Genomic DNA, 25,003 nt, shown 5'->3' with positions numbered 1-25,003 from the left:
AGTCGATGATGGTACAAGACAATTAGCTACAGTAATATTTGGTGCAATTGTAGAGGAAGCACTAGATTGTTCAGCAATTGATTTTATGAATCATACTGATAAGGTAAAATATTTTTTCTTTATACCGTCACATTTCAATTACTCTAATTTGCAAAAATATCATAAATCAAAACAATTTTTATAATAAGATGTTTCTATTTAAAATCTTACGAACCTTCAATTTTGTACATTTAGAATCTTTATTTATTTAATGATGACATATCAATACCAAACTTATATCATCCAGGAGCATCTCCCATTCTTGAAAAGTATCGCCCAAGAAACTTCACAAAAAGATTGGATAATTCAAGTTGGCATAGACATAGATCAACTCAAACAACAGCACCACCAAAAATACAATATCCTCTCAATTGATTCTACAAAAAAATAGGAAACATGCTGATTAGCTTATTTACCACTTGCTTTATCCTCTCATATTATATTGTTTATGTGACTTCATTTTGAAAACTTCTATCAAACTACAGTTAATATTAAACATGTTTATATATTGCTTTGTTTTGTAAACTTGTATCAAGCTTCTTTAGGATGTATATTACTATGGTTGATGTGTATATTATTTTATTTTGCTATATATATAGTTGATATATATTATTAGCTAGGTTATTTTATCTCAAGTAGGCAAACCTCAACTTGGCAAACGTCCCTTGACGTTGCTTTACTACTAGTATGTGTGTGTGTGTGTGTGTATATATATATATATATTTATCAGAACATAATTAAGACATGATCACTATTGTTCACCACAGCTTCTGCATCTTCAATATTGCAGCTCACTCGTAATTATTAGATGCAGCATCTAAGGCACTTTCTGTCACTTACTCATGCTTTAATCTAAATCCTCTTCTTGTTTCCTCGTCGATCCAACTTTTAAGTGCAGGTTCATTTTCTACATGATTTTTTATATTGTTATGAGTCGTCGTTGGAATTTTCGAAGAAACGTGCGAGTATGGTGAGCATCTTCTTCTTCTTCGTTCTTAAAAATGCTATTTATCTTGTTATCTTTTGACGTGAACGACTAAAGTTAGTAAATACTTTTGAGATTAACTTCAAATTGGTCAGGGTGTTGTTCCCTTTTTACACCCTTCAATAAAATGTGGACATGTAGGAGACTCATGAGACTTACTGTGGGTGCGACGTTTCCTTCTTCCTTCTCCCGAGCCCTCCCCTCTCTCTCTCCCTTTTCCCTTTCTCTTCCCTCTTCTCTCTACTCCCTTTATGGAATCAGAACTCATTTCAAACCCTACTCTCTCTCTCTTATCTCCCGTCTTCCAGAACCTGATCTCTCTCATCTCCTCTGTCAAACCCAAAACGAACCCATCTCTGTCAATAGATTTTGAACCGATTTAGGCAGATTTCGAACAAACCCATCTTCCTCATCTGGATCTGGAACCACTTGAGATATTTAGCAAGTACCTGTTTTATCTTTATTGAAATTTCTGCTAGGATGAAACTCTTCATAAAAGTTTCTTCATTGTAATCCGCATTGAAATTTTTTCATATTCACTTAGTGAATTTAAAGTGTTCAGTAAAAGCAGACACCAATGGCCATATGAGAACTATTTCTCATCTTCACTTGTTGATAGAGTATTTTAGTGAGCGAGAGAGGGTATTTTAGTGAGTGAGAGAGAGAGAGAGAGTGGAGGGAGAAAAGCTCGAGTCTGCTTGATGAGGGGTGGGAGGGAGGAGGAGGGGGAGGAGAGAGAGAGAGAGAGAGAGAGAGAGGGGAGAGGAGGTTGGGTGGGGAAAGGAGACGAAAGTAATGCCAAAATTAATGTAGATTCACTACATGCAACTGTATTGCTAATTTTGTTAAAATTCTTGCATGTGTCCTTTCTTACTAGGATAATGCTTGTCCTCCAGCTCCTAGCTCTAGCTGGGAGCTATCACTGACATTTTTTTGCTATTTTGTGATTAATTAAGTGTTTTTTAATAATATTGTAATTTTTTTAAAAAAAATATTTAAAAGTGTTACAAAATACATGTATAAAAGAGAAAAAAGAAAAACACACCAAAATAAGTAGCAAGAACCAACAGTAGCTGTAGTACCACCCTAAAAATTAAGGGAAATGATACTCTCACCATTGGCTCTTATAACTCGGTGTTGCCATTGGAATTTTTTATTTTATTTTTTAATTTCTCTTTTTACTTAGTGATTAAAGAATTATTTTTTAATAATATTTTATTTTTTTAAAAATATATTTAAAAGTGAAAAATACATGTAAAAAAGACAACAAAAAAAAGAAGACCAATTATACCTAATGATAGCTCCCATTAGAAGTGGACGTAGCAGCGTCCTTTCTTATCATCGATCTGTGTAAAATAGTGAAAAACACCCGTTCGGCTCCTTGTGCCTCTCAATACGTTTCTTATAGATTGAGAAAATCCATACTAGTGAAAGTGGGTCAAAAAAGATGACATAAATATAACTTATGCAAAAACTTGAAGTATGTAAAGGAAAAACAGGTATCGTGGAAACCCTCACATAGTTGGGAGGGAGAGATGTCTTGGGTGGATCCCTTCTTGTGAGGGAAACCCATGTGACCACTTGAGTGACATTTTAGTAATTTTTGAATGATAACGTTTTTGTCTTGTAAGAAGGTTGTGCCTTGTGTGTGGTGTGGAGAGAAAGAGGAGAAAAAGCAAAGGTAGGGTAGAAAATATTTCACTGTATTTTGTGTTCACCCTAACAATATTAAATACTTGAATTATATTTCTTGAAGGTATCACTGTATTCGTGACGTATTGGAGATGAAGTTATTACATATTGAGAAAATCCATGCTAATGAAAGTGGGTCAAATAGGATTAAAAAATTATTGCCTATGCAAAAAGTTGAAGCATGTAGAGAAAAATCAGGTATGATGGAACCCCTCACAAAATGGGGAGGGAGAGATGTCTTGAGTGGATCCCTTCTTGTGAGGGAAACCCATGTGGCCACTTGAGTGACATTTTAGTAATTTTCGAATGAGAACGTTTTTGTCTTATGAGAAGGTTGTGCCTCGTGTGTGGTGTGAAGAGAAAGATTAGGAGAAAAAAAAAATAGGGTAGAAAATATTTCACTGCATTCTGTGTTCACCCGAACAATATTAAATACTTGAATTATATTATATAATTTTTAATACTTTTTATCAATATTGAAATAATACTTTTTAACATGTTTTTCATGTGGACGACTGGGTCATCGCATGAATGGAGCTCATGAGAACGTTCCTCGTAGAGTCGTAATCGTAGTCTCGTAGGTCAAACTATTACGCGCGTACACATGATTCGGTCAAAAAGATTCATATCTTAAAGAAATAATTACGTACTGATCGTGCTGCAACTTGGAATCTCACTTATTGGTTGATCGGTATATAATTCTTTCTTGAAGGTTTAGTAAATTAGCATATAATTTACAGTTACTCGTCCAAACGGGGCCTACTAAATTAGCAAATTGCATTTTTCAATCATTTTCATTTGCGCTGTTACATTAATTAACAGTACGTTTAGCTGGCTGAGTGGACTTGGGAGTAATTAATTAGTTTTTATGGGTTGTTACGAACAACTTTATATATATGCTAAAGAAAGACTTGAGTACGGGGCCGGATAGACTAATGCCAATGCTTCACTCAATATTATCTATATATTTGTCAGAAGATAACGACATATGACCATTGTTCACCACTTCCCAGCTTCTGCATCTTCAATATTATTGCTTTAATCTAAATCCTCGTCTTGTTTCCTCGCTCGCTCCAACTTTAAGCGCAGGTTCATTTTGTACTCCATAAATCCGCATTGTTGGAAGTAGTTTTTTTTTTCCAAACAATTATGCATATCTGGCTATTACCGTGCATGGAGTTCTTTATACGTACATGACAGCGTTCATACGTTTTCCATTTTCTATATAGAAGTGCTCCAAATCCGGAATTTCTGGATACTAAGAGATCGAAGTTCGTGGAGTTGAAAGATTTTGGAGACCTTATTGTATAATTTGGGACTTTTGTAAGCTTTAGTACTTATGAGTCGTCGTTGGAATTCTCGAGGAAGTGGGCGAGTAAGGTGAGCATCCTCTTCTTCAATCTTAAAAAAAATGTTATGTACCTTATTATCTTTTGACGTGATATCAAATAAAAGATAAATAACAAAAGTTAGCAAATAGTTTCTTCTCATGATTTAATAACACATCGGAAATGATGTAATAATAGTTAAAATGATAATGAATAACACTTATCATATGGCTAAAGCGCATTTCTCATATATATATATGTATATATAATTGTTACCTCTATTAATGTTTTCTGGTCTCTATCTATATATACGTATGCTGTGCTGATCAGGGACGAGGATATTGAGAGGCAAGGTCCCAAGAATGATGGTATTGGTTCAGAACAAAAGACAATAATAAAAATGGCAATTGGGCAGGTCAATCAACGTCTGATGAAAGTTTTTTCGAAAACGAGGTGGTTCCATTGGGATGTGGCGTTTTTAGTGGTGTGCGTAGTTGCAGTAGCAGTGGACCCTTTGTTCTATTATCTTCCTGTCATCAACGAGGCTACCAAATGCATTACTATAGATAACACTTTGAAAATCATTGCTATTTGTGTGCGATCGTTCCTGGATTTGGTTGCTTTTGGGAATTTGGTTGCAAGCAGGGATTACATAAGGTCAGACTACGTAATTAACATTCTCGCCATTCTTCCAGTTCCCCAGGTACTATGACAAAACTTTCCTGCTTCTAGTCTTATATATAATCCAAACAATATTACTAATTAAATATATAAATTAGAAAAAAAATGGAAAAACATAAGTTAAAATAACAAACACGCCAAAATCAGAATAAAAAAAAACTAGAAAGTACAAAAAATAGAAAACAACTCAAAACAAAAACCAATATTTTTAAAAGAACTTAGAAAATATAATTTTTTGGAAAATATAATTAAAAATCCCAAAACTAAAAAAGAAACCCAACGTGAAAATAAAATATAAATATTCTGAAAAAATGATTAAATTTCAAAGAAGCGGGGAAAATCATATTCTTGTTAGCATTCTAATGTAAATTATATATCTTGTATTATATTCATAAGAATGCAGGATCGTAACAAAAACATTATTCCATTGATCTCCACCAATTATATTTATGAACAGGTTCTGGTGCCAATTATATTTTCTGAAATGAGAGGTTCGACATTCCGGAACGGAAGGAAATTTCTAAATGCAGTTGTTCTTTTGCAATATGTGCCAAGACTTTTCCGTATCTACAGATTGTGGAAAATAGTCAACGTGACTATCATCCTACCTAAAAGTATCCCACCAACTACTACTACTTGTGTTAAAGTGAATGCAGAAAGCCACAAGAATCATGTCATCCCACCCAAGGGTTTTATAGTGATGAAAGCTGGATTCAATCTCTTTCTGTATCTCGTTGCCAGTCACGTACGTATGTTTAATAATATTTCATCATTTTTTATTATCTCTACTAATTTATAATTAATTACACTACTAATCAGTAGTAGTACTAATATAATTTATAAAGACTAGTTGGGGATGAAATTGTATTTATCTTTGATCATCAGATACTGGGTGCTTTTTGGTACTTCTTCTCCATCGAACGAGAGACCACGTGCTGGAACGTGGCCTGTAAGCAAGATACCGGATGTAGCAAGACTTCTTTTAACTGTGGTCATGGTTTTAGCAATAACACATTTTTAAATAATTTTTGTTCTATAGAAAAACCAAATACCACTCTCTTTGATTTTGGAATATTCCAAGAAGCCCGTCAATCTGGTATACTGGAGTCCATGGATTTTCCGCGAAAGACCATCTTCTGTTTTTGGTGGGGACTGCGAAATTTGAGGTTCGTGCATGTTACACCTTTTTTTTTTTAATTGAGATACATAATCATACATGCATTTTGTTCCTTTATACTTCCTCACCCAATTTGCAATGTAATCAAACATAATATATTGAAAGTACCAAAAATACCAAAAATACTCAATCATATGCATGGAGGGGAATTTGGGAGTCAAAGCAGGATCTGATGAAGGGGTGATGATGGGGAGTTGGAAAAGGGAAGTCAATTAACATATGGGCTGATTTTTGGTTGCTAGAGCATAGGCTTATCCCTCAACCACAGGATCTGTCTAGAATTCAAGACTGTGGGAGGGTGGTTAATCTTATTGATGCAGAAACAGGATGGTGGAATGTGGATATAGTGAGAAGGGTCCTTCCACCTAGTGCAGCTGCTGAGGTTCTCAAGATTTCAGTTGGTCCAAGCAATATAGATGATAAGCTAGTTTGGGAGCATGAAAAGAATGAAGTCTTTAGTGTGAATAGTGCTTATAGATCACTGTTTTATAGTCTGAAGAAAAACAGGAATGCAGGGGAGAGTTCAAATTCAGTTGCTATGAAGGTATTATGGAAGAAGATTTGGAAATTGAGCATTCCCAACCGAGTGAGAGTCTTTGCTTGGAGGGCTTGCAGAAATGGGTTGCCCACTATGGAGAATTTGAAGCTCAGAAAGGCGATTGAGGACGATGGTTGCAAGGTTTGTCAAAAGGATGTTGAGACAGTGTCACATGTTCTATATTTTTGTCCTTTAATTCGAGACTGTTGGAAAAAACAGTTTGATTATCTACCAGATGATGGGGATGTAGCAGACCCAGTTAACTTAGCTCAGCAAGTGCAAGCAAGAGGAATAAAGGGTGAGTTGGAGAAATTCTTTCTAATAGCCTGGAGTATGTCGTATAGGAGAAATCAGTTAGTGCATGAGTGTACTACTTTATGGCATGAACAGGTCATGGGAAATGCTTTGTCCTTGTATAAAGAACATGTGGAAGCATCAAAGCCCTGGATTCAGAAAACAAGTTCTGGTATTGGGTGGAAGACTCCTTCAGCAGGTGCTGTGAAGTTAAACACTGATGGTGCCATTTTCTTGGAGCAGTGCAAGGTATTGGAGTGATTTTGAGGGATGCCAAAGGTAATTTTCTTTTGTCAGCTAGCAGTACTATAGAGAATGAGGTGAATGATCCTATGGAGACTGAATTGCTAGCAATTCTGAGAGGGTTATAGATGTGCTACCCAATGGGAATCAAGGAGCTCATTGTTGAAATAGATTCACTTCTAAGTGTTAATGCAATTGTACTTCTTGGGAATCTATGTCCATTCTAGGGAATCTGATATATAAAGTAAGGAATTTGATGAAGATGATGGCTAAAGTCACAGTGCAACGTGTAGGCCGTATGGCCAATGGAGCTGCGCACAGTTTGGCAAGATCACATGCATGGAGTTTTGAGTGTTTAACAGTTTGGTGGAATGAGGTCCCAGATTTTGTTTCTTAGATTATTTGGTTTAAACTTTTTGATGTAAAACTGTGATTTTTTCAATAACGCTTGGTTTTTCTAAAAAAAAAAAAAAAAAAAAGAATCCAACCATCCAATAAAATTATGCCATATACATGATACGTACCTTTTTTTTTATTCTTTACTCATTTCAATGATTAAAATCGAATGAAATTATAAGTGATAGTGGATTAAAAATTATAGTTTAAATGTCTGACGTGCATGTGAAAGTAGTAATTCAGCTACCACAATATTAATTTCAACAAATTAAAGATAATAATTTGAAGGTAAAAAGACGTTATAAATTGTTATTCATTTTGATCATATTATATACATATATATATATTAATGTTTTCTTATCATGATTTTCTGGCAGTTCACTTGGTCAAAACCTTGAAACAAGTCCTTATTATTGGGAAAACTGCTTCACAGTTTTAATCTCGATCTTTGGCTTGCTTCTGTTTTTATACTTCATCGGAAATTTGCAGGTTGGTGCCGATCATCATTTTCTTCTTCTTCTTCTTCTTCTTCTTTTTAATGTTTTTTTAAGCAGAGATCTTATTGTTTTCATAATTATGTGTATATATGAATATGTTTCAACTTTAATTATTTTCATCTAATTCAATTCGTAACAGCTCCAACGAACTTTTTTGAGAAAGTGGTGATATTTTATAAACATATATGTTTAGAGGTCCATAATTTGAATTCTCACTTATTTAATTAAATATTCTATATTAGGTCGTCTGCTTGAGTCTAGCTCACATATCAAGGCATAAATTGAATGATTAAATTCCCATGTATCTTTGGGATCACAAGCACTGGTTTGACAAAGTACGTGTTAGGCCAGGATGGTTTATCTATGATTTTAGTCACGAAGTGAAAACTCATTTGAAGAACGTCTTCAAATTCTAAAATCACTCCGGGTGTAAGACACCATCTAAAATCCAGTATAGAAAAAGTTTGTTACAACCAATTTAGAGAAACTCACAAAACTTTTGTAGTAGTTAAACTTGGCTTACAACACCATAAGTGACCCACTCGATCTCTACAAGCATGTAGTGCCGGAACTCCGACCTTTCTATAGCTTCCCACGAGAACCTCTTGATTTCTGCATCAACAGTAGCTCCAGGCTCTTCTGGCCAATCAACACGTCCACTTCAATGGACATTAAATATGGTTTAATCTTGAGTGTGGTGGGGTGGAGATGTGTTTGTCCAAGAGAGATTCATAATATGGGGAAAAGTTTCTCTCTATAGCTCTTGGATGCAACTAGAGTTTTTGCTCTGTTTCACCATCCCAAAAAATAGAAATAAGCTGTTCTATATATAGTTCCAATTGATCACGGCTCTCAAAACCCTGAAGTTTAAGTTGTCTTGAACATTGGCAAAAGCGAAGTGTCAAGCGCAAGGAAAGCGCAAGTTGTCTTTCAGAAACTGCTCGAGCGCTGCGTCGAGCGCACATCGAGCAAACCTCTCTGGAAGAGTTCTGCTTGAGCACTGCGTCGAGCGCACATTGAGTGAACCTCTCTAGAAGAATTCTGCTCGAGCGCTACGTCGAACGCACATCGAGCGAACCTCTCTGGAAGGTTATGCTCGAGCGCCAGTCGATTGCCAGTTGAGTCGTGTTGAGCACACTTCAATCATTTTCATGTTACACCGCTTCAACACTTGTTACAACACAATTTTACACAGGTTTTCACAAGAATATGCCAACAAACTAATTTTTTCCTCAACAATTTCCAATCCAATTTGGAGGAAAATCTTGCTCTAATATTAATAACAACGTTTTTCTCCCAACCAAATTGGATGAAATTTTCTCTAACCCATTTAAAAAGTACTATCATGTCATAGTCAATTTGAGTTTGTTTTTTTTACACATTGGAGGAGGGTTCAAACCCATTATCTCCATTTTGGAGATTTGGGTCATGTGCCAACCTGCCACAGGCCATTGGCTATGATTAATTAACTAAATGATGGCTAGTCAATTATAGGGTTCTAAGAATATAATGTGACAATTAATGAGTAGAAATCTTTTATGAATATAATGTGGCAATTGATAACTTTTAGATGTAATTTATGAGAAGAAATATTAGAAACTGATCAATATAATTGTGATGTGACAGGTGTACATGCAGTGGGAGGCATCTAATGAGTTGGAGGAGATTTATAAGCGGTCGAAGAAATCTAAGCAGCATAATAAGATCATCATGTTTAAGCGGTTGGAGACATCTAAGCAGTACTACTTGACATATAAGGACGAGGAGGATAAGGCCGCAAACATCAAGAGAACTAAATCACGTAGCATCGAGTCTTGGATAAGCACAATCGGACTCTCTGACCAGTTAAAACAGATTATCATGAGCTATGTGACACCAATATTGGAAGATCAAAACAAACATATTGATACAGAAAACCCATTCTCTCATCTTCCCACAACACTTAGAAGATTGATTAAGCTCCATCTCTGCTTACCTCTGCTAAGAAGAGTGAGTTTCGATCCCCCCTTCCCCCACCCACCTCTAAATTTCAGTTATTTTTCCTTAAAAATGCTTCAAAATTAATCGAATGTATAGTATGATCGATGTAGTGATTTAGTTACGAGTTAGTTGCTACATTAAGAGAAATGTCGTTGATATAACGACATTTGTCTGACATCCATCCTCTATCATACCAACTACTATTATGTCATATTTTAATTCATCTTTAATGTAAGTAGTTGACTTATAAAAGCACCTAAATGTGTCACATCAATTAAAGATTACAATTATGGTTGCTCAATTTTGCGTGAAGTCTAATTTTGCTCAATTGTTTGTGAACACGTAGGTGCCCATATTCGAAAACGAAAGTGAAGAATTGTTGTATGAGATCACCTGTAAGTTTCTCAAGCAAGTGCACTACAATCAAAGCAGCTACATTGTTCGAGAGGGAGAACCATTGGATGCACTGATCTTCTTGGTGAAAGGAATTGCGTGGACCTATACAAGTAACCATGACAATAAAACTGAGTGTCTTAAGACAGGTGACCTGTTTGGAACATATCTTGTAGACTGGGTGTTGGAATCCCCCGGACTATCCGACCTTCCCTTATCAACAAGGACTCTCAAATGTCATACAAAAGTTGAAGCGTTTTGTCTTATGGCTAGCGACCTCAAGGATATGATGTCTCAATGCTGGTGGAAATTTAGCAAGTTCATACACATCGCCCAATTTGACTCGAAGCAGCTGAAATATTTTGCAGCTTCATCAATCCAAGCAGCATGGCGCCACCATGCCATCCATCCTCATAAAGTACGTACTTGAATGAGGCTATCAAGTCTACCCATGCTGTTGGCTAAGGCTCACCGCCAGCAGCTCTCCAAGTTTAGATAATTTTACCACTTGATAATTAATCTAGTACTGTTATCAAATGTTGATCTTGCTCTCTGTCGAAATACAATAAATAGCTTGCTTAAGTGGACTTGTATTATATGTTGTCACTTGATTTTAATATTGAGTGGCTATAAGATCAGAAGGAAACCATAAATAATTAATTGTGGATAATAAATGAAAGCGATAATATTGTTGCATATTATGAATTTGAGAAGGGAAAAAGTAGGCTCACACCTTTAAATTATTGGATGTTGTCATTTAATATTCTGCCCCATTAACCATGAAATTTTGATAGCCGGATATTGGTGATGGTACTGCGACATGATAATTTTGGTAGTTTAATTTTTGGTGCAAAATACAAAATTCATGATCAGTCTAAATGTGCTAGTTATATTTATCCTCGAGAAATGTATACTTTGATTGATGATCACTCTAGAAAAGCATGGGCTTTTCTACTGAAAACTAAAGATCAAGTACTAGATGTGTTCAAGGCCTTACATGTGAAAGTTGAGAGGAAAATTAGAAGACATTTAAAATGTATGTCGGCAGATAATGGTGGTGGGTAAAGAGGACCATCGGAAGAGTATTACAGAAGCCATGTCATCAGGCTTGAGAAAACAATTCCTAAGAAACCATAGCATACTGGTGTAGCAAAGAAAATGAAGAGAACAATTTGCGAAAGAATCACGTGTATGCTTTCTCATGTAAGATTGCCTAATTTCTTTTGGGGTGTGGCAATGAGGACAAGAGTTGACTTGGTAAATCTTTCTCCTTTAGTTCCTTTGAATGATGACATTCCCAAAAGGGTTTGGATAGGAAAATATATTTCTCTTTAGCATTTGAGGATTTTTGCCTGCAAGGATTTTGTTCATGTTCATAAAGATGAGAGGTCCAAGCTTGACAGCGAATCCATGAAGTGCATCTTTTGGGGTTATGCACAAGAAGAATTCAATTATAGATTGTGGGATTCATTTAAGAAGAAGATTTAGAGAAGTAGAGAGATATTTTTTTTCTTTGAAGATCAGGCCATTGAAGTCGTGAATTAGAGTAAAAAGTGTAAGACTTTCAATGAAAACTTTGTTTATATCGATTCATTTTCTCCTTCTTTTATGATGCGTGATGAACATATGGGAGATTATTCGAGGAACAAGTTGATATTGTTGAAAGTGGTGAACCTGGAATCGATGATATGAGACTAGAACAATAAGCAGAGCAACCTTTTTCAGAATTGCCCACGGAAAATTAGTTTAGAAGATCTATTAGAGAACGTCAGCCTTCCATAAGATTTTCTACTGCTGAGTATGTTTCACTTTCAGATGGGAGAGAGCCAGAATATTATCAAGAGGCGATACATCATGATCAGGAAAATGAGTGGTTGAGAGGCATACAAGAAAAGATGAAATCCCTGTGTGAGAACCATACCTATAAGTTTGTAGAACTACAAGGGGTAAGAGAGCACTAAAGAATAAATGAGTTTTCATATTTAAGATTGAGATAAATAGCTCACAACCAAGGTACACAACACACTTGGTTGTGAAAGGGGTTTAGTCAGATGAAAGTCATTGATTTTGAAGAAATTTTATCATCGTAGTAAAAATGACTTCTATCATAGTTGTCTTGGGCTTTGCTACTAGTATGAATTTAGAAATTGAATAGTTTGATGTGAAGACTGCTTTCCACCATGGTGACTTGGGACCTGCAAAACTGATAATTGGGATGAAGATCCCTCTTTACAGAAAGAATGTTAAGTTGTGGCTATCTCAAGAGAGTTATATCAAGAATGTGTTAGACCAATTCAACATGGGCAAAGTAAAACCAATGAGTTCTCCACTTGTAGGTCATTTGAAACTAAGTTTGTAGCAATGTCCTATAAATGAGAAAGAGAAAAAATAGATGCAGAATGTGCCTTATGTATCAGCTGTGGGTAGCTTAATGTATGTCATGGTGTGCATAAGACCTCATATTACTCATGTCATTGGAGTTGTTAGTATATTCCTCTCTAATCCTAGTAAAGAACTTTGGGTAGTTGTAAACTAGATTCTCAGGCATCTTAGAGGTACTTCTTGAAGAAATTTATGGGTCTAACATAAAACCGATTCTACAAAAGTGGATTGTTCATTCTTTACAAACATGTCCAAGACCTTATCCACAAGCAATGTGAGATTATTCCTCAACACTCCTCTTACGTGCTGGCCAGTATTTTTTTTAGTCTTTGTCAAGGGGTAAGTAGTGTGGGCCCCCACCACTTCAGGATACTTGATTACTTATTCAGGGGGAGCTATATTATGGCAATCTAGACTGCAAAAATGTGTTTTTTTGTCTATCACAGATGCTGAGTATATTGCAATCACTTAAGCTAGTAAGGAGTTGCTATGGATGAAGAAGTGCTAAGAAGTGTTTGGTCAGAAACAAGAAAATTATATTCTTTACTATGACAGTCAGTGTGCTATCTATTTCAATAAGAACTCAACATTTCATTCAAGATCCAAGCATATTGATGTGAGGTATCACTATATTCGTGATGCATTGGAGATGAAGTTATTGCAGATTGAGAAAATCCATACTAATGAGTGTGGGTTAATGACAAAAACATTGCCTATGCAAAAACTTGAAGTATGTAGAAGAAAAGCAGGTATGATGGAGCCCCTCACATATTTGGGAGGGAGAGATGTCTTGGGTGGATCACTTCTTGTGAGGGAATCGCATGTGGCCACTTGAGTGGCATTTTAGTAATTTTCAAATGATAAGGTTTTTTTCTTATAAGAAGGTTGTGCCGTATATGTGGTGTGGAAAGAAAGAATAAGAAAAATAAAAGAAAAGGAAAAATTAGAGAAGAAAATATTTTGCTGTATTTTGTGTTCACCCTAAAAATATTAAATACCTGAAGTGTTATATATGATTTTAATACCTTTTATCAAAATCAAAATAACCGATTTAAAATTGTCATGATTCCGAATTCGATATTTGAAACCCAATTGCAAACCAATAAGTTTAGAAACATTAGCTCAAAAAGATTCATATCTTGTGCTGTCACTATATTGTCACGCGGAATCTCACTTTTTGGTCAAGTTTGCAAAGATTTTACTAGGTTGATCTGTATATTCTTTCTTGAAAGTTTGGTAAATTAGCATATAGGTCAAAGTAATTCGTTCAAACGGGGCCCATTAAATTAGCAAATTGCATTTTTCAATCATTTTGATTTGCTGGGAAAGTGTGGAAGTTTGATTTTTCCTATGTTATAGTAACACGCGCGTTTGGCTGGCCGAGTGGAGTTGGGAGTAATTAATTAGTTTTTATGGGTTTTTACGAACGACTTTATATGCTAAAGAAAGACTCGAGTACAGGGCCGGATGGACTAATGCCAATGCTTCGCTCAATATTATCTATATATTTGTCAGCAGATAAAGACATATGACCACTGTTCACCACTTGCTAGCTTCTGCATATTAATGCAGCTCGATCACTCCTAAGATCGATGCAGCATCAAAGGCACTACTTTCTGTCACTTCTTGCTCTAATCTAAATCCTCGTCTTGTTTCCTTGCTAGCTCCAACTTTAAGCGCAGGTTCATTTTCTACTCCATAAATCCGCATTGTTGGATGTAGTTTTTTTTTTCAAACAATTATGCATGTATGTTTTGTAAGCTTTCATATGACAGCGTTCATATGTTTTCCATTTTCTACATATAAATGTTCCAAATCTGAAATTTCTGGATCCTAAGAGATCGAAGTTCGTGGATTTGAAAGATTTTGGAGACCATTGGATGCGTTGATCTTCATTGTGAAAGGAATTGTGTGGAAGTATACAACTAATCATGGCAATAATGTTGGGAAAATCAACACAGCAGAAGGGATAAAAGCGGTAATAAAAGAGTACACTCTACGCACTCAGTGACATCAAGAATTTAACGTGGTTCGGCAACTGCCTACATTCACAGAAAAGAGATTCACTATTAAATAGTGGTACACAAGAAAATATTACAGAGGAGGAGGATCACACTCCACTCAACTCAACTCTCTTCTTTTCTCTCAGAGCTCTCCAGGCTCTCTCTCTTTTCTCTTCTTGGGTGTATTAGAAGCTCTCGCATGGAGCTTCAATTTATAAGCGAATGTATATCGCATTATCGTGTGAATGCATTTAATATGCATTCAATAGACAGTTGGGCGCTAGGCGCTGCACGCTGGAGGTTGAGAAGCAAGCAGTCATTGTTGACTACTTGCTTGGGGCAGGGACTTCAACAATTCTCCCCCTCCATGCCCATTTACCTAGATGCTATCCATCCCAGCTATGTCTCTGCATAGCTCAAGCTTCTCACTTGTAACCACCTTTGTCAGCATGTCCGCTGGATTCTCTTTCATATGGATCTTCACAAGCTTCAATAGCTGTTGTTCCATCGCTTCGCGTATCCAATGATAGCAGATATCAATATGCTTGGTGCGGGAGTGGTACATTGAATTCTTGCTCAAATCTAGAGCACTTTGACTATCACAATGTACCTTGTAGTCTTCTTGACTAACCCCTAGTTCTTGGAGGAAACGCTTCATCCACAACATCTCTTTTCCAGCTTCCGCTGCGGCAATGTACTCTGCCTCAGTTGTAGATAAAGCAACACACTTCTGCAATTTAGACTGCCAAGGGACAGCTCCTCCTGCAAAAGTGAAGAGAAATCCTGAAGTAGATTTCCTGCTATCCAAATCTCCTGCCATATCTGAATCTGTATAGCCTTCCAAAACTGGTTTAGCTCTCCCAAAACACAAGCACATCTTTGATGTACCTTTTAGGTACCGGAGAATCCACTTGACTGCTTCCCAATGATCCTTTCCTGGATTTGAAAGGAATCTGCTCACCATGCCTACAGCATGAGCAATATCTGGTCTGGTATAAACCATTGCATACATTAGGCTTCCTACTACTGAGGAGTAGGGGATTACTTCCATTTCTTCAATCTCTTTCTTTGAAGAAGGACACGAGCTCTTGCTCAACTTGAAGTGGTTAGCAAGTGGAGTATTGACTGGCTTAGCATCTCCCATGTTGAAACATCTGATGACCCGTTCAACATATTTTTGTTGTGATAGCCACACCCTTTTGACATTCCTATCACGAACAATCTTCATGCCCAAAAGTTGCTGTGCTGGGCCTAAGTCCTTCATGTCAAAGGACTTGGATAGTTCATTCTTTAGTTTGTTAATATTGGACCTATCCTCACCAACGATTAACATATCATCAAAATAAAGAAGGAGTATGACAAACTTGGCATCGTGGAACCTTCGAACATAGACACACTGATCTGCAACAAGTCTCTTGTAACCATGACTCATCATGAATGAGTCGAACTTCTTGTACCATTGCCTCGGCGCTTGCTTGAGACCATAGAGACTCTTCTTTAGCTTGCAGACTAAGTGATCTTTCCCTGGAGCTTCAAACCCTTCTGGTTGCTCCATATAGATTTCCACCTCCAAATCTCCATGGAGAAAGGCTGTCTTCACATCCATCTGTTCGAGTTCCAAATTCAAGCTGGCTACCAATCCGAGTATGACTCGGATTGACATCATTTTCACTACCGGGGAAAATATCTTGTCAAAGTCGATTCCCTTCTTCTGTTGGAATCCTTTGACAACCAATCTGGCCTTATGCTTTATCAGCTTTCCTTGGCCATCTTTCTTCAGCTTGAACACCCATTTGCTCTTTAGGGCTTTCTTTCCTTCAGGAAGTTTCACCAACTCATAGGTCTGATTTTTCTGCAAAGAACTCATCTCTTCTTGCATTGCCTGCACCCATAGGCTTCTATCAGCATGAGTTTGAACTTCCTGGAAGCTCTCCGACTCCCCCTCATCAGTAAGCAGAATACAGTCTGATTCCGGATATCTCATCGACGGAATCAATAGGCGGCCTCTTGCCGATCTTCTTGGTTGAGCTTCATCAACCAAAGGAGGTTCATCACCATCTAACCCTTGTGGTGATACACCAGCTGCTGGTGGAGAGGGTTCTTGCTCCCCTTGCTCGACACCCTGAGCTTCTTCTTCTGCTTCTGGATCTCGATCCTGCATATCCTCATTATCTGTGGCGAACTGTAATGGTGCAGGATGTGTATAGGAACTAAGCTCTACTGACATCGAGGAAGCTTCAGTTCCTATAAGTTGGTTTTCATGGAACACAACGTCCCTACTTCTGACAATTCTCTTTGTCACTGGATCCCATAATTTGTATCCGAATTCTTCATCTCCATATCCAACAAAGATACATGGAGTTGACTTGACATCGAGCTTCTATCTCAGCTCCTTGGATACGTGTGCAAAGGCTTTGCACCCAAACACTCTTAGGTGAGAGTAAGAGACATCTTTTCCAGACCAAACCTTCTCAGGAACTTCAAATTCCAGTGGTGTGGAAGGTGATCTGTTAATCAGGTAACAGGCAGCACGAACAGCTTCACCCCAGAATGGCTTTGGTAACTTAGCCATACTGAGCATGCATCTTGTTCTTTCAATGATGGTCCGATTCATTCTTTCGGCTACACCATTATGCTGAGGGGTATATGGGACCGTATTCTCATGTTGAATACCGCGATTAGCGCAGTATGCAGCGAACCTTTTGGAAACATATTCTCCTCCATTGTCCGTTCGCAGGCACTTCAACTTCTTTCCAGTCTCTCTTTCCACTAAGGTGTGGAAATTCTTGAAGTGCTTGAAGACCTGATCCTTTGACTTCAAAACATATACCTAGACCTTTCGTGAAGCATCATCAATGAATGTCACGAAATATCTGTTACCTCCCAATGACTCTTCTTCCATGGGACCACATGCATCAGAGTGTACCAGACTCAACAACTCTGATCTTCTCTTCGTAGAGGAATTGAACGAGACTCTGCGTTGTTTGCCAAACAAACAGTACTCACAAGGGTTTAACGCTATTCCTTTGGCAACCTTGATGAGTGCCTTTTTCGCAAGCGTATCCAACCCTTTCTCACCCATGTGTCCGAGTCTCTTGTGCCACAGATTCGATGATGCCTCGTCTTCTGCTGCATTGAGGCTATCAGTATCAATCTTCACATGGGTCTTGTACAACGTACCGCAAATATGTCCTCGGGCGACAACCATGGCACCTTGTGACAGCTTCCAAGTGCCATTGCTGAAGTAGCTGTCATAGCCCCGTCGATCAAGGGCTGTTCCCGAAATCAGGTTGAGCCGAAGGTGAGGAATGTGTCGAACGTCTTTCAACACCATGGTACAACCAACGTTGGTTTTTATCTGCACTTCGCCAACTCCCACGATCTTTGAGGAACTGGCGTTTCCCATCCTTACCGTACCAAAGTCTCCTGCTTTGTACGTAGTGAAAAATTCACTATGGGAAGTGGCATGGTATGATGCTGTTGTGTCTACCACCCACTCAACATCATGGCTTGCAACGTGCAGACACGTCTCGTCACTGGTGGAGAGTATTGCCACATCTCCAGAAAGAGTGACAAGGGTTTCACCATCTTCTTTCTTCAGCTTACAGCTTTGACCTTACTCCCTTAAAAACTTGCGGCAGTTTTTCCTTATGTGGCCTTCTTTGCCACAATGATAACATTTCATGTTACCTGTCTGCTGGTTCCTGCTATTGCTGGACCTTCCACGTGGTTGAGACTTCCCTCTGTTTCTGCCTCCACTTCTCCCTTTATCATCACCTCGAGGCCTTTCTCTACTCTCGGTGACAAGGACATGAGTTTGATTCATGCTTGTCTCTTTTCGTCTGGCCTCCTCATTAAACAGGGCATCCTTAACCATCGTCATGGTAAGTTTGCCATCTGGAGTAGAGTTACTGAGGGAGACCACCAGCGTCTCCCAACTATCTGGTAACGAGCTGAGAAGTAGCAGGGCTTGTTCTTCATCGCCAAGATTCAGGTTGACAGATCCGAGCTGGTTAACTAGGTTTTGAAACTCGCTAGTGTGCTCGGCAACAGAGGTGTCGCTCTTCAACTTCAAGTTAACAAGCTGTCTCATCAAGAGGGCCTTGTTTCAAGCAGTCTTAGCTTGATACATATCCTCCAACTTTTTCCAGAGGCTATATGCATCTGTCTCCTGAGCCACGTGGTGAAAAACACTATGGTCAATCCATTGTCTGATCTGACCGATAGTCTTCTTGTGCATCTTTCTCCACACTTGATCCGTAACTTCATCTGGCTTCTTCCCTTGATCTTCTAAAGGTTCAGACAGATCTTTACAGTTCAATAGATCCTCCATCCAAGACCTCCAAAGACTGTAGTTTGAGGCACTCAGCTTTATCATGGCGCCTGATGCTGAATCCTCCATGGATTTAGACTGATTCTAAATACAAAATGCAAGTACAGGATTTTCAAAGTGAAATATCGCAAAACAGACAGCACCGTTGTGTCCGGAATGCTTGATTTTGTTTGAAACGAGTCTTGTTTCGTCAAAATCGGACCCAGATAGCACAAGGAATGAGCAAAAGAACCAAAACAGGAACACTGTCGCGCGTGCAGCACGTGGCGCGACTAATAGCGCGTAGGCGCGTGTTCTTCACGCGCCAGAACCTCACTGGAGTGCGTGGAACGCGTAGGCGCGTATAACTCATGCGCGTTCTGGAGTCAATAGAAAAGTCAGGCGCGTGAACTTCACGCGCAAGAACCTCACTGGAGCGCGTGCGGCGATTTCCGAGAGTGGGTATCACGCGCTTGTGCCTCTTCTGGGCGCGTGCAGCGCGTGTCGAGAGTGGACTCACTCTCCAATATTCAGAAGGCGCGTGGGAGAGGGTGCGGCATCCGTTCGGCCTCTGGTTTTCACCAATTTTCTTGTCTCGATGAGACAAACACAGTGGTATGCTCAAATTTGAAAACTGAGCTACACACTAAAAACGAGTTTTCTGTAAAAAAAATTATTTCCCAACAATCGCTCTGATACCACTTGTTGGGGAAATCAACACAGCGGAAGGGATAAAAACGGTAATAAAAGAGTACACTCTACGCACTCAGTGACACCAAGAATTTAACTTGGTTCGGCAACTGCCTACATCCACAGAAAAGAGCTTCACTATTAAATCGTGGTATACAAGAAAATATTACAGAGGAGAAGGATCACACTCCACTCAACTCAACTCTCTTCTTTTCTCTTAGAGCTCTCCAGGCTCTCTCTCTTTTCTCTTCTTGGGTGTATTAGAAGCTCTCGCATGGAGCTTCAATTTATAAGCGAATGTATATCGCATTACCGTGTGAATGCATTTAATATGCATTCAATAGACAGTTGGGCGCTAGGCGCTGGGCGCTGCACGCTGGAGGTTGAGAAGCAAGCAGTCATTGTTGACTGCTTGCTTGGGACAGGGACTTCAACAAATAAAACTGAATGTCTTAAGACAGGTGACCTCTTTGGAAGACATCTTGTAGACTGGGTGCTGGAATCCCCCGGACTATCCGACCTTCCCTTATCGACAAGGACTCTCAAATGTCATACAAAAGTTGAAGGGTTTTGTCTTATGGCTACCGACCTCAAGGATATGATGTCTCAATGCTGGTGGAAATTTAGCAAGTTCAGACACATCGCCGAATCTGACTCGGAACAGCTGAAACATTTTGCAGCTTCATCCATCCAAGTAGCATGGCGCCGCCACACCATCCATCATCATAAAGTACTTGAATGAGGCTACCAAGTCTGGCCATGTTGTTGGCTAAGGCCACTGCCTCCAACAGCTCCCCATGTTTAGATAACTATACCACTGAATTATTAATCTAGTGTTATCAAATGCTCTTGCTCTTTGTCGAAATACAATAAATAGATTGTTTAAGAGGACTTGTATTATGTTGTGGATTAAATGTTGCACTTGTTTCTTTTTGTCATTAGAAAATTGCAATCGCTTGATTTTAATATTGAACGGTTATAAGATCAGTAGGAAACCATAAATAAATAATTGTATAATAATAAATGAAAACGATAATATTGTTGGACATTATCAATTTGAGAAAGGAAAAAATAGGCTCACACCTTCAAGTTATTGGATGTTGTATTTTAATATTCTGCACTAGGGGTGGCAAATCGTATTTTCGTGTCGTTCTCCCGTTGTGTCAAGTCATGAACATTCGACTATATAGGTCAACTCGAACCCAATCCATTAAGCTAAACGTGTCAAACTTCCAAACCCTAGCGCAACCCAATTAGATAACGATTCGTGTTGTGTCATCCGTTTTAACCTATTTAATAATTAATTAAAAATATGTTAACACTAGACGACTCATTTAAACCTATTTGTTTCATGTAAATGGATTGAACTAAAACACATAACTCATTTGATCTTATCAACATAATTTTATATAAAAGTTAAAATCTATATTTATTAATAACTACAATATCTTAAAAATATATATATCAATATTTTTCAAATTTTAACATAAAATAAAACCAATATTATAAACTATACAACAATAAATATGAGCATAAGTCTAAAATTACAATTCCAACAATAAAAATATAGGCATACTAAGAAATACCAATAGTACAACTTAACAATAAAAAAATTTTAATTTTGAAATAAATTCTAAACTGGTCAAAAGGGGTTGATTTCGTGTTAAGCAGGTTGACCCGTTATTGACTCATTTATAAGTCTTGTCTTAACAGCTCAACCCATTTTGACCCAAACCCGTTAACATTAAACCTAAATCCGTTAATTATGTGTCGTGTTCCTAGTGGATTCACAAGTCATATCACATATTGATACCCCTATTCTGCACTATTATCAATGAAATCATGATAGTTAGATATTCTTGACGGTGGGATATATATGTTAATTTTGGTAGTTTTAATTTTTGGTGCAAAGTACAAAATTCCTACTGTTATTGTATTTTTTTATAGGATGTTTTGAGGTCTTCGCGACCTAAGAATATTTAAGTACAGCTTCAATCATGTATAAATCAACCAAAGCAGCCGCATCTCAAATTGGCAAGTTTTCACTATAATTTAATGAGCTTGTCCTCTCCAACAAATCATGTATGCTCTAAATCAATTATAAAAAAAAGATAAGAGGGGCAAAGAGCCGAATAAGCTAGTGTATCCTAACAATCAATACAAGCCAGAAAAATATACATAAATAAAAACAAACGACCAAGAATATTTGACGAAACGAGCTTGGTACCACTTTTTTTCTTGACCCAATGCAATATGCGTACGTGGTTAATTAAAGAGATGGCCCCGCCTTGAAAGCCGCTGAAGGAAGCTAGATCTTAATTTCTTTTAGAGAGATGTACGTCTAATCTCATACAAAAGACGAAGGAAGGTGAGAACTGAATCGATCTTAGAGAAAGTGGAGAAACCTTTGGGTGTGACATTAACGCATGAGATTAATTCCAAAAAAGAAAAAAACCTTTCCTAGCTTCTTGACTCTCACGGTTGATCTACAGAGAAAATTCTTTATTAGTATAAAATAAGTGTGTTGGCATATTCATGTGACAACCAATGTTAAATTGTGTTATAATAGTGTTGAGTGAGATAAAGTAAAAAGTGATTGAAGTCAGCTCAACATGGCTTGAGTGAACCCATATAGAGATTAGTTTACTCGACATGGTGCTCGAGTGGACGTTCATACAAAGAGTTCGCTAAACATCGGCTCGACATGGCGCTCGAGCGAAATCCAGACATAGAGTGTGCTCAACACTCGTTCGACATGGCGCTCGAGCGAAATCCAGACATAGAGTGTGCTCAACACTCGTTCGACATGGCGCTCGAGCGGTAACTCAGACAAAGAGGTCGCTCGACACCCGCTCAACTCATGTGTCGAGCAACTCTTGGATATAACATGCGCTTAAACTTGCTTGACACTCTACTCGAGCGAATGTTCAAAAATATGACTTTGACTAGGATTTCAGTGTCGTGTTCCATGCATACCATAAACAGAAGCTTATTCATTTCTTCAGTTGGCAAGCACGTACAGAGCATAAAGAGAGCAAAACATGTAGAGAAAGATTCCATTCCATATACTTTCATTTTCTCTTAAATCAGATACCCATCTTACTGTGCTTGAGGCCGTCAACTACTACTAAATCATTTGGTGTGAATGTTCTTTGGTCGGAAGGAATTCCAGAGCTGCTGTTGAAGTAGAGATCGAGAGATTCTCGTGGTGAAGCTATAGAAAGGCCGAAGTTCCAGAGTTGGATGCATGCGAAGATCGAGTAGGTCACTCCTAATGTTGCAAGCCAGATATAGCTACTACAAAGGTCTTATGAGTGTTTCTAAATTAGTTGTAACAAACTAAATTTCTATAATGAATTTTAAGTGATGACTTACACCCGAAGTGATTTTAGATTTTGAAGACGTTCTTTAAATGAGTATCCATTTCGCAACCAAATTGATGTGTTGATTATTTTTATGTGAATTGTTTGATCATTGATTGACTGCTTGTTCGACAATATTTTCAAGTGGTGCAGTAAAATTGAATTACACCTTTAGATGTTGTATTGGATTAGAACCACTGATTTTTTACTTTTTGCTACTTATCAACCGGGAGAAAAAAGTACGGTGGTACACAATGGGGAATTAAGTTGCCATTAGAAAAGCTGAAAAATGGTGTTTTCCTAATCTATTTTCCATTTTCTCGGTAACCAAATTATTCAGCCTATTGTAATGCCAAAATAAATTCGTACGTTGGGTCTATAAATATATAGTTTGGAGGTTCATTCTGTATTTTCAACTCTGTATCGCCGTTTATCAGCTAATTCGTGCGCATGCATCGGCAAGATATCTCTTGCAATGTAGAATTGCGGCATGCGAAGTTGTTGTGTGTATCTAGTTTTGTGTTTTGCAAGCTACGTACGGATCAATTAATGCGAATGAGCTTTCTAGTAATTTTGTGTTGTATAATGGTTAGGTTCCTTGGTTTGTTGGCGGTTGAGTATAGAGGCAGTACTCCCTCGTCTCAAACTTAATTTGTCCGATCTTTTTATTTGCCAACTTATTTATTGGTATTCATAAATATGCAGTTGCTTATTTACCTCCATTTTGTATAGTTTTTTTTCAATACTTGTAGTTCTTTTTTTTATATGAAACATCAACTTCTCATTAATTAGTGAAATAAGACATTACAACGGTTGGTCAACGCAAATTGGCTGCCGAATACATGTTGGAAAACTGTCCCACCAAACATTAATATCTTGAACATTACAAGCAAACCTTGCAAGTTTTTGAGATACTACATTTGACTCTCTGAAAGCATGAAGGATTGAACAACTTGGAAACCTGTTCATGAGGTGTTGAATATCTTTGACAATATGACGCATCATTGTAGAGGAATCTGTTTGATCTTGAATATCCTTTACCACCATTAGTGAATCACTGTCAATTTGTAACTCTTGTAAACCCAATGGAATGAAAAGCTGGAGGCCCCTTAACACTACAATAAGTTCAATCTCATAGGAATCAAAAAGCCTGTTAAAGTGAGTGAGTATAGGCCTATTAGTTTTTGCAATGTGGTTTATAAAATAATTTCCAAAGTCTTAGCTAACAGGCTTAAATAGATTCTGCCTAATGTTATCTCAAAGTTTCAAACAGCTTTTGTTCTCGGAAGAATCATTTCTCATAACATATTAGTAGCATATGAAATGGTCCATTACTTGGGGAATAAGAAGGTAATACTTGTAGTTCTTTAGTGCACATATTCAATAGTATTTGCAACAAAATAAAGTATTCCTTGGAAAAGCTTATTTGCGACAAAAACAATCATTTGAAATTATTAGTAACGGATCCCATGATTCAAGTAGTGTCCAAATGGTGGAAAACTTACAAATAGTTAATTAACTCCCCACCATTAGCATTTGATTTAAGGATATCAACGCAGCTCAACCCCAATGGCTATGCATCAATCATGGGCATATACCAAATACAGATTCACGTCTATATATATGGCAACTCACCCAATGGCTAGCCTATTTATGAGAACCTCTCAACCCAACGGAAGCATATAGATAATTACAACTTTATTTTTCCTTGTATAATCTTGCATTCCAACCGTCAATACAACTAGTATTATTCATAATAGAACCTTGTGCCTTGTATATAAATGAATACAAAGACTCTCGGCACTCTCAGAGTGAGTGAGTATTTTTCCCAAACACCTTGTGTGCACTCTTCTTCATGGTACCAGAGCCTGTGTGAGAGTAACAAAGTCTTCCTACCATGGCTACCATCTCCCTCAACTTTGGGAATTTTGTTACCTTGCGCCTCACAAACTCCAATTACCCACTGCGGCATGAGCAAATTTTGGCCTTGGCAGAGAGCCAAGACCTGGCT

At 37.8% G+C, this 25,003-nt stretch overlaps 1 protein-coding gene and 1 long non-coding RNA gene across 5 annotated transcripts in view; one reads left to right on the top strand and one right to left on the bottom strand.

Moving 5' to 3' along the window:
- LOC121258097 (cyclic nucleotide-gated ion channel 1-like) overlaps positions 1-20,407 on the top strand; it is a 51,287-nt gene extending 30,880 nt beyond the window's left edge. The window contains exons 2-6 of one of the 4 annotated variants that reach the window (XM_041159460.1): positions 5,730-5,891; positions 7,751-7,862; positions 9,497-9,859; positions 10,197-10,392; positions 20,092-20,407. In XM_041159460.1, coding sequence (XP_041015394.1) covers positions 5,836-5,891; positions 7,751-7,862; positions 9,497-9,859; positions 10,197-10,392; positions 20,092-20,372 — 1,008 coding nt within the window. In that variant the 5' untranslated portion in view covers positions 5,730-5,835 and the 3' untranslated portion in view covers positions 20,373-20,407. Of the gene's footprint in view, positions 1-5,422; positions 5,471-5,696; positions 5,892-7,750; positions 7,863-9,496; positions 9,860-10,196; positions 10,393-20,091 lie in introns of those variants that run through there. The other 3 variants (XM_041159462.1, XM_041159459.1, XM_041159461.1) reach the window with 3 other exon arrangements.
- Positions 1-25,003, bottom strand: part of LOC121258099 — a 97,948-nt gene that overhangs the window by 72,717 nt on the left and 228 nt on the right. The window contains exon 2 of the long non-coding RNA XR_005939337.1: positions 2,140-2,145. This is a non-coding gene — a long non-coding RNA (uncharacterized LOC121258099). The remainder of the gene's footprint in view (positions 1-2,139; positions 2,146-25,003) is intronic.

The sequence above is a fragment of the Juglans microcarpa x Juglans regia genome, chromosome 3S (genome assembly GCF_004785595.1).
Source record: "Juglans microcarpa x Juglans regia isolate MS1-56 chromosome 3S, Jm3101_v1.0, whole genome shotgun sequence".
Taxonomy (NCBI): domain Eukaryota; kingdom Viridiplantae; phylum Streptophyta; class Magnoliopsida; order Fagales; family Juglandaceae; genus Juglans; species Juglans microcarpa x Juglans regia.
Note: the sequence above shows the minus strand (reverse complement) of the source record. Positions and strands in the feature narration are given on the sequence as shown.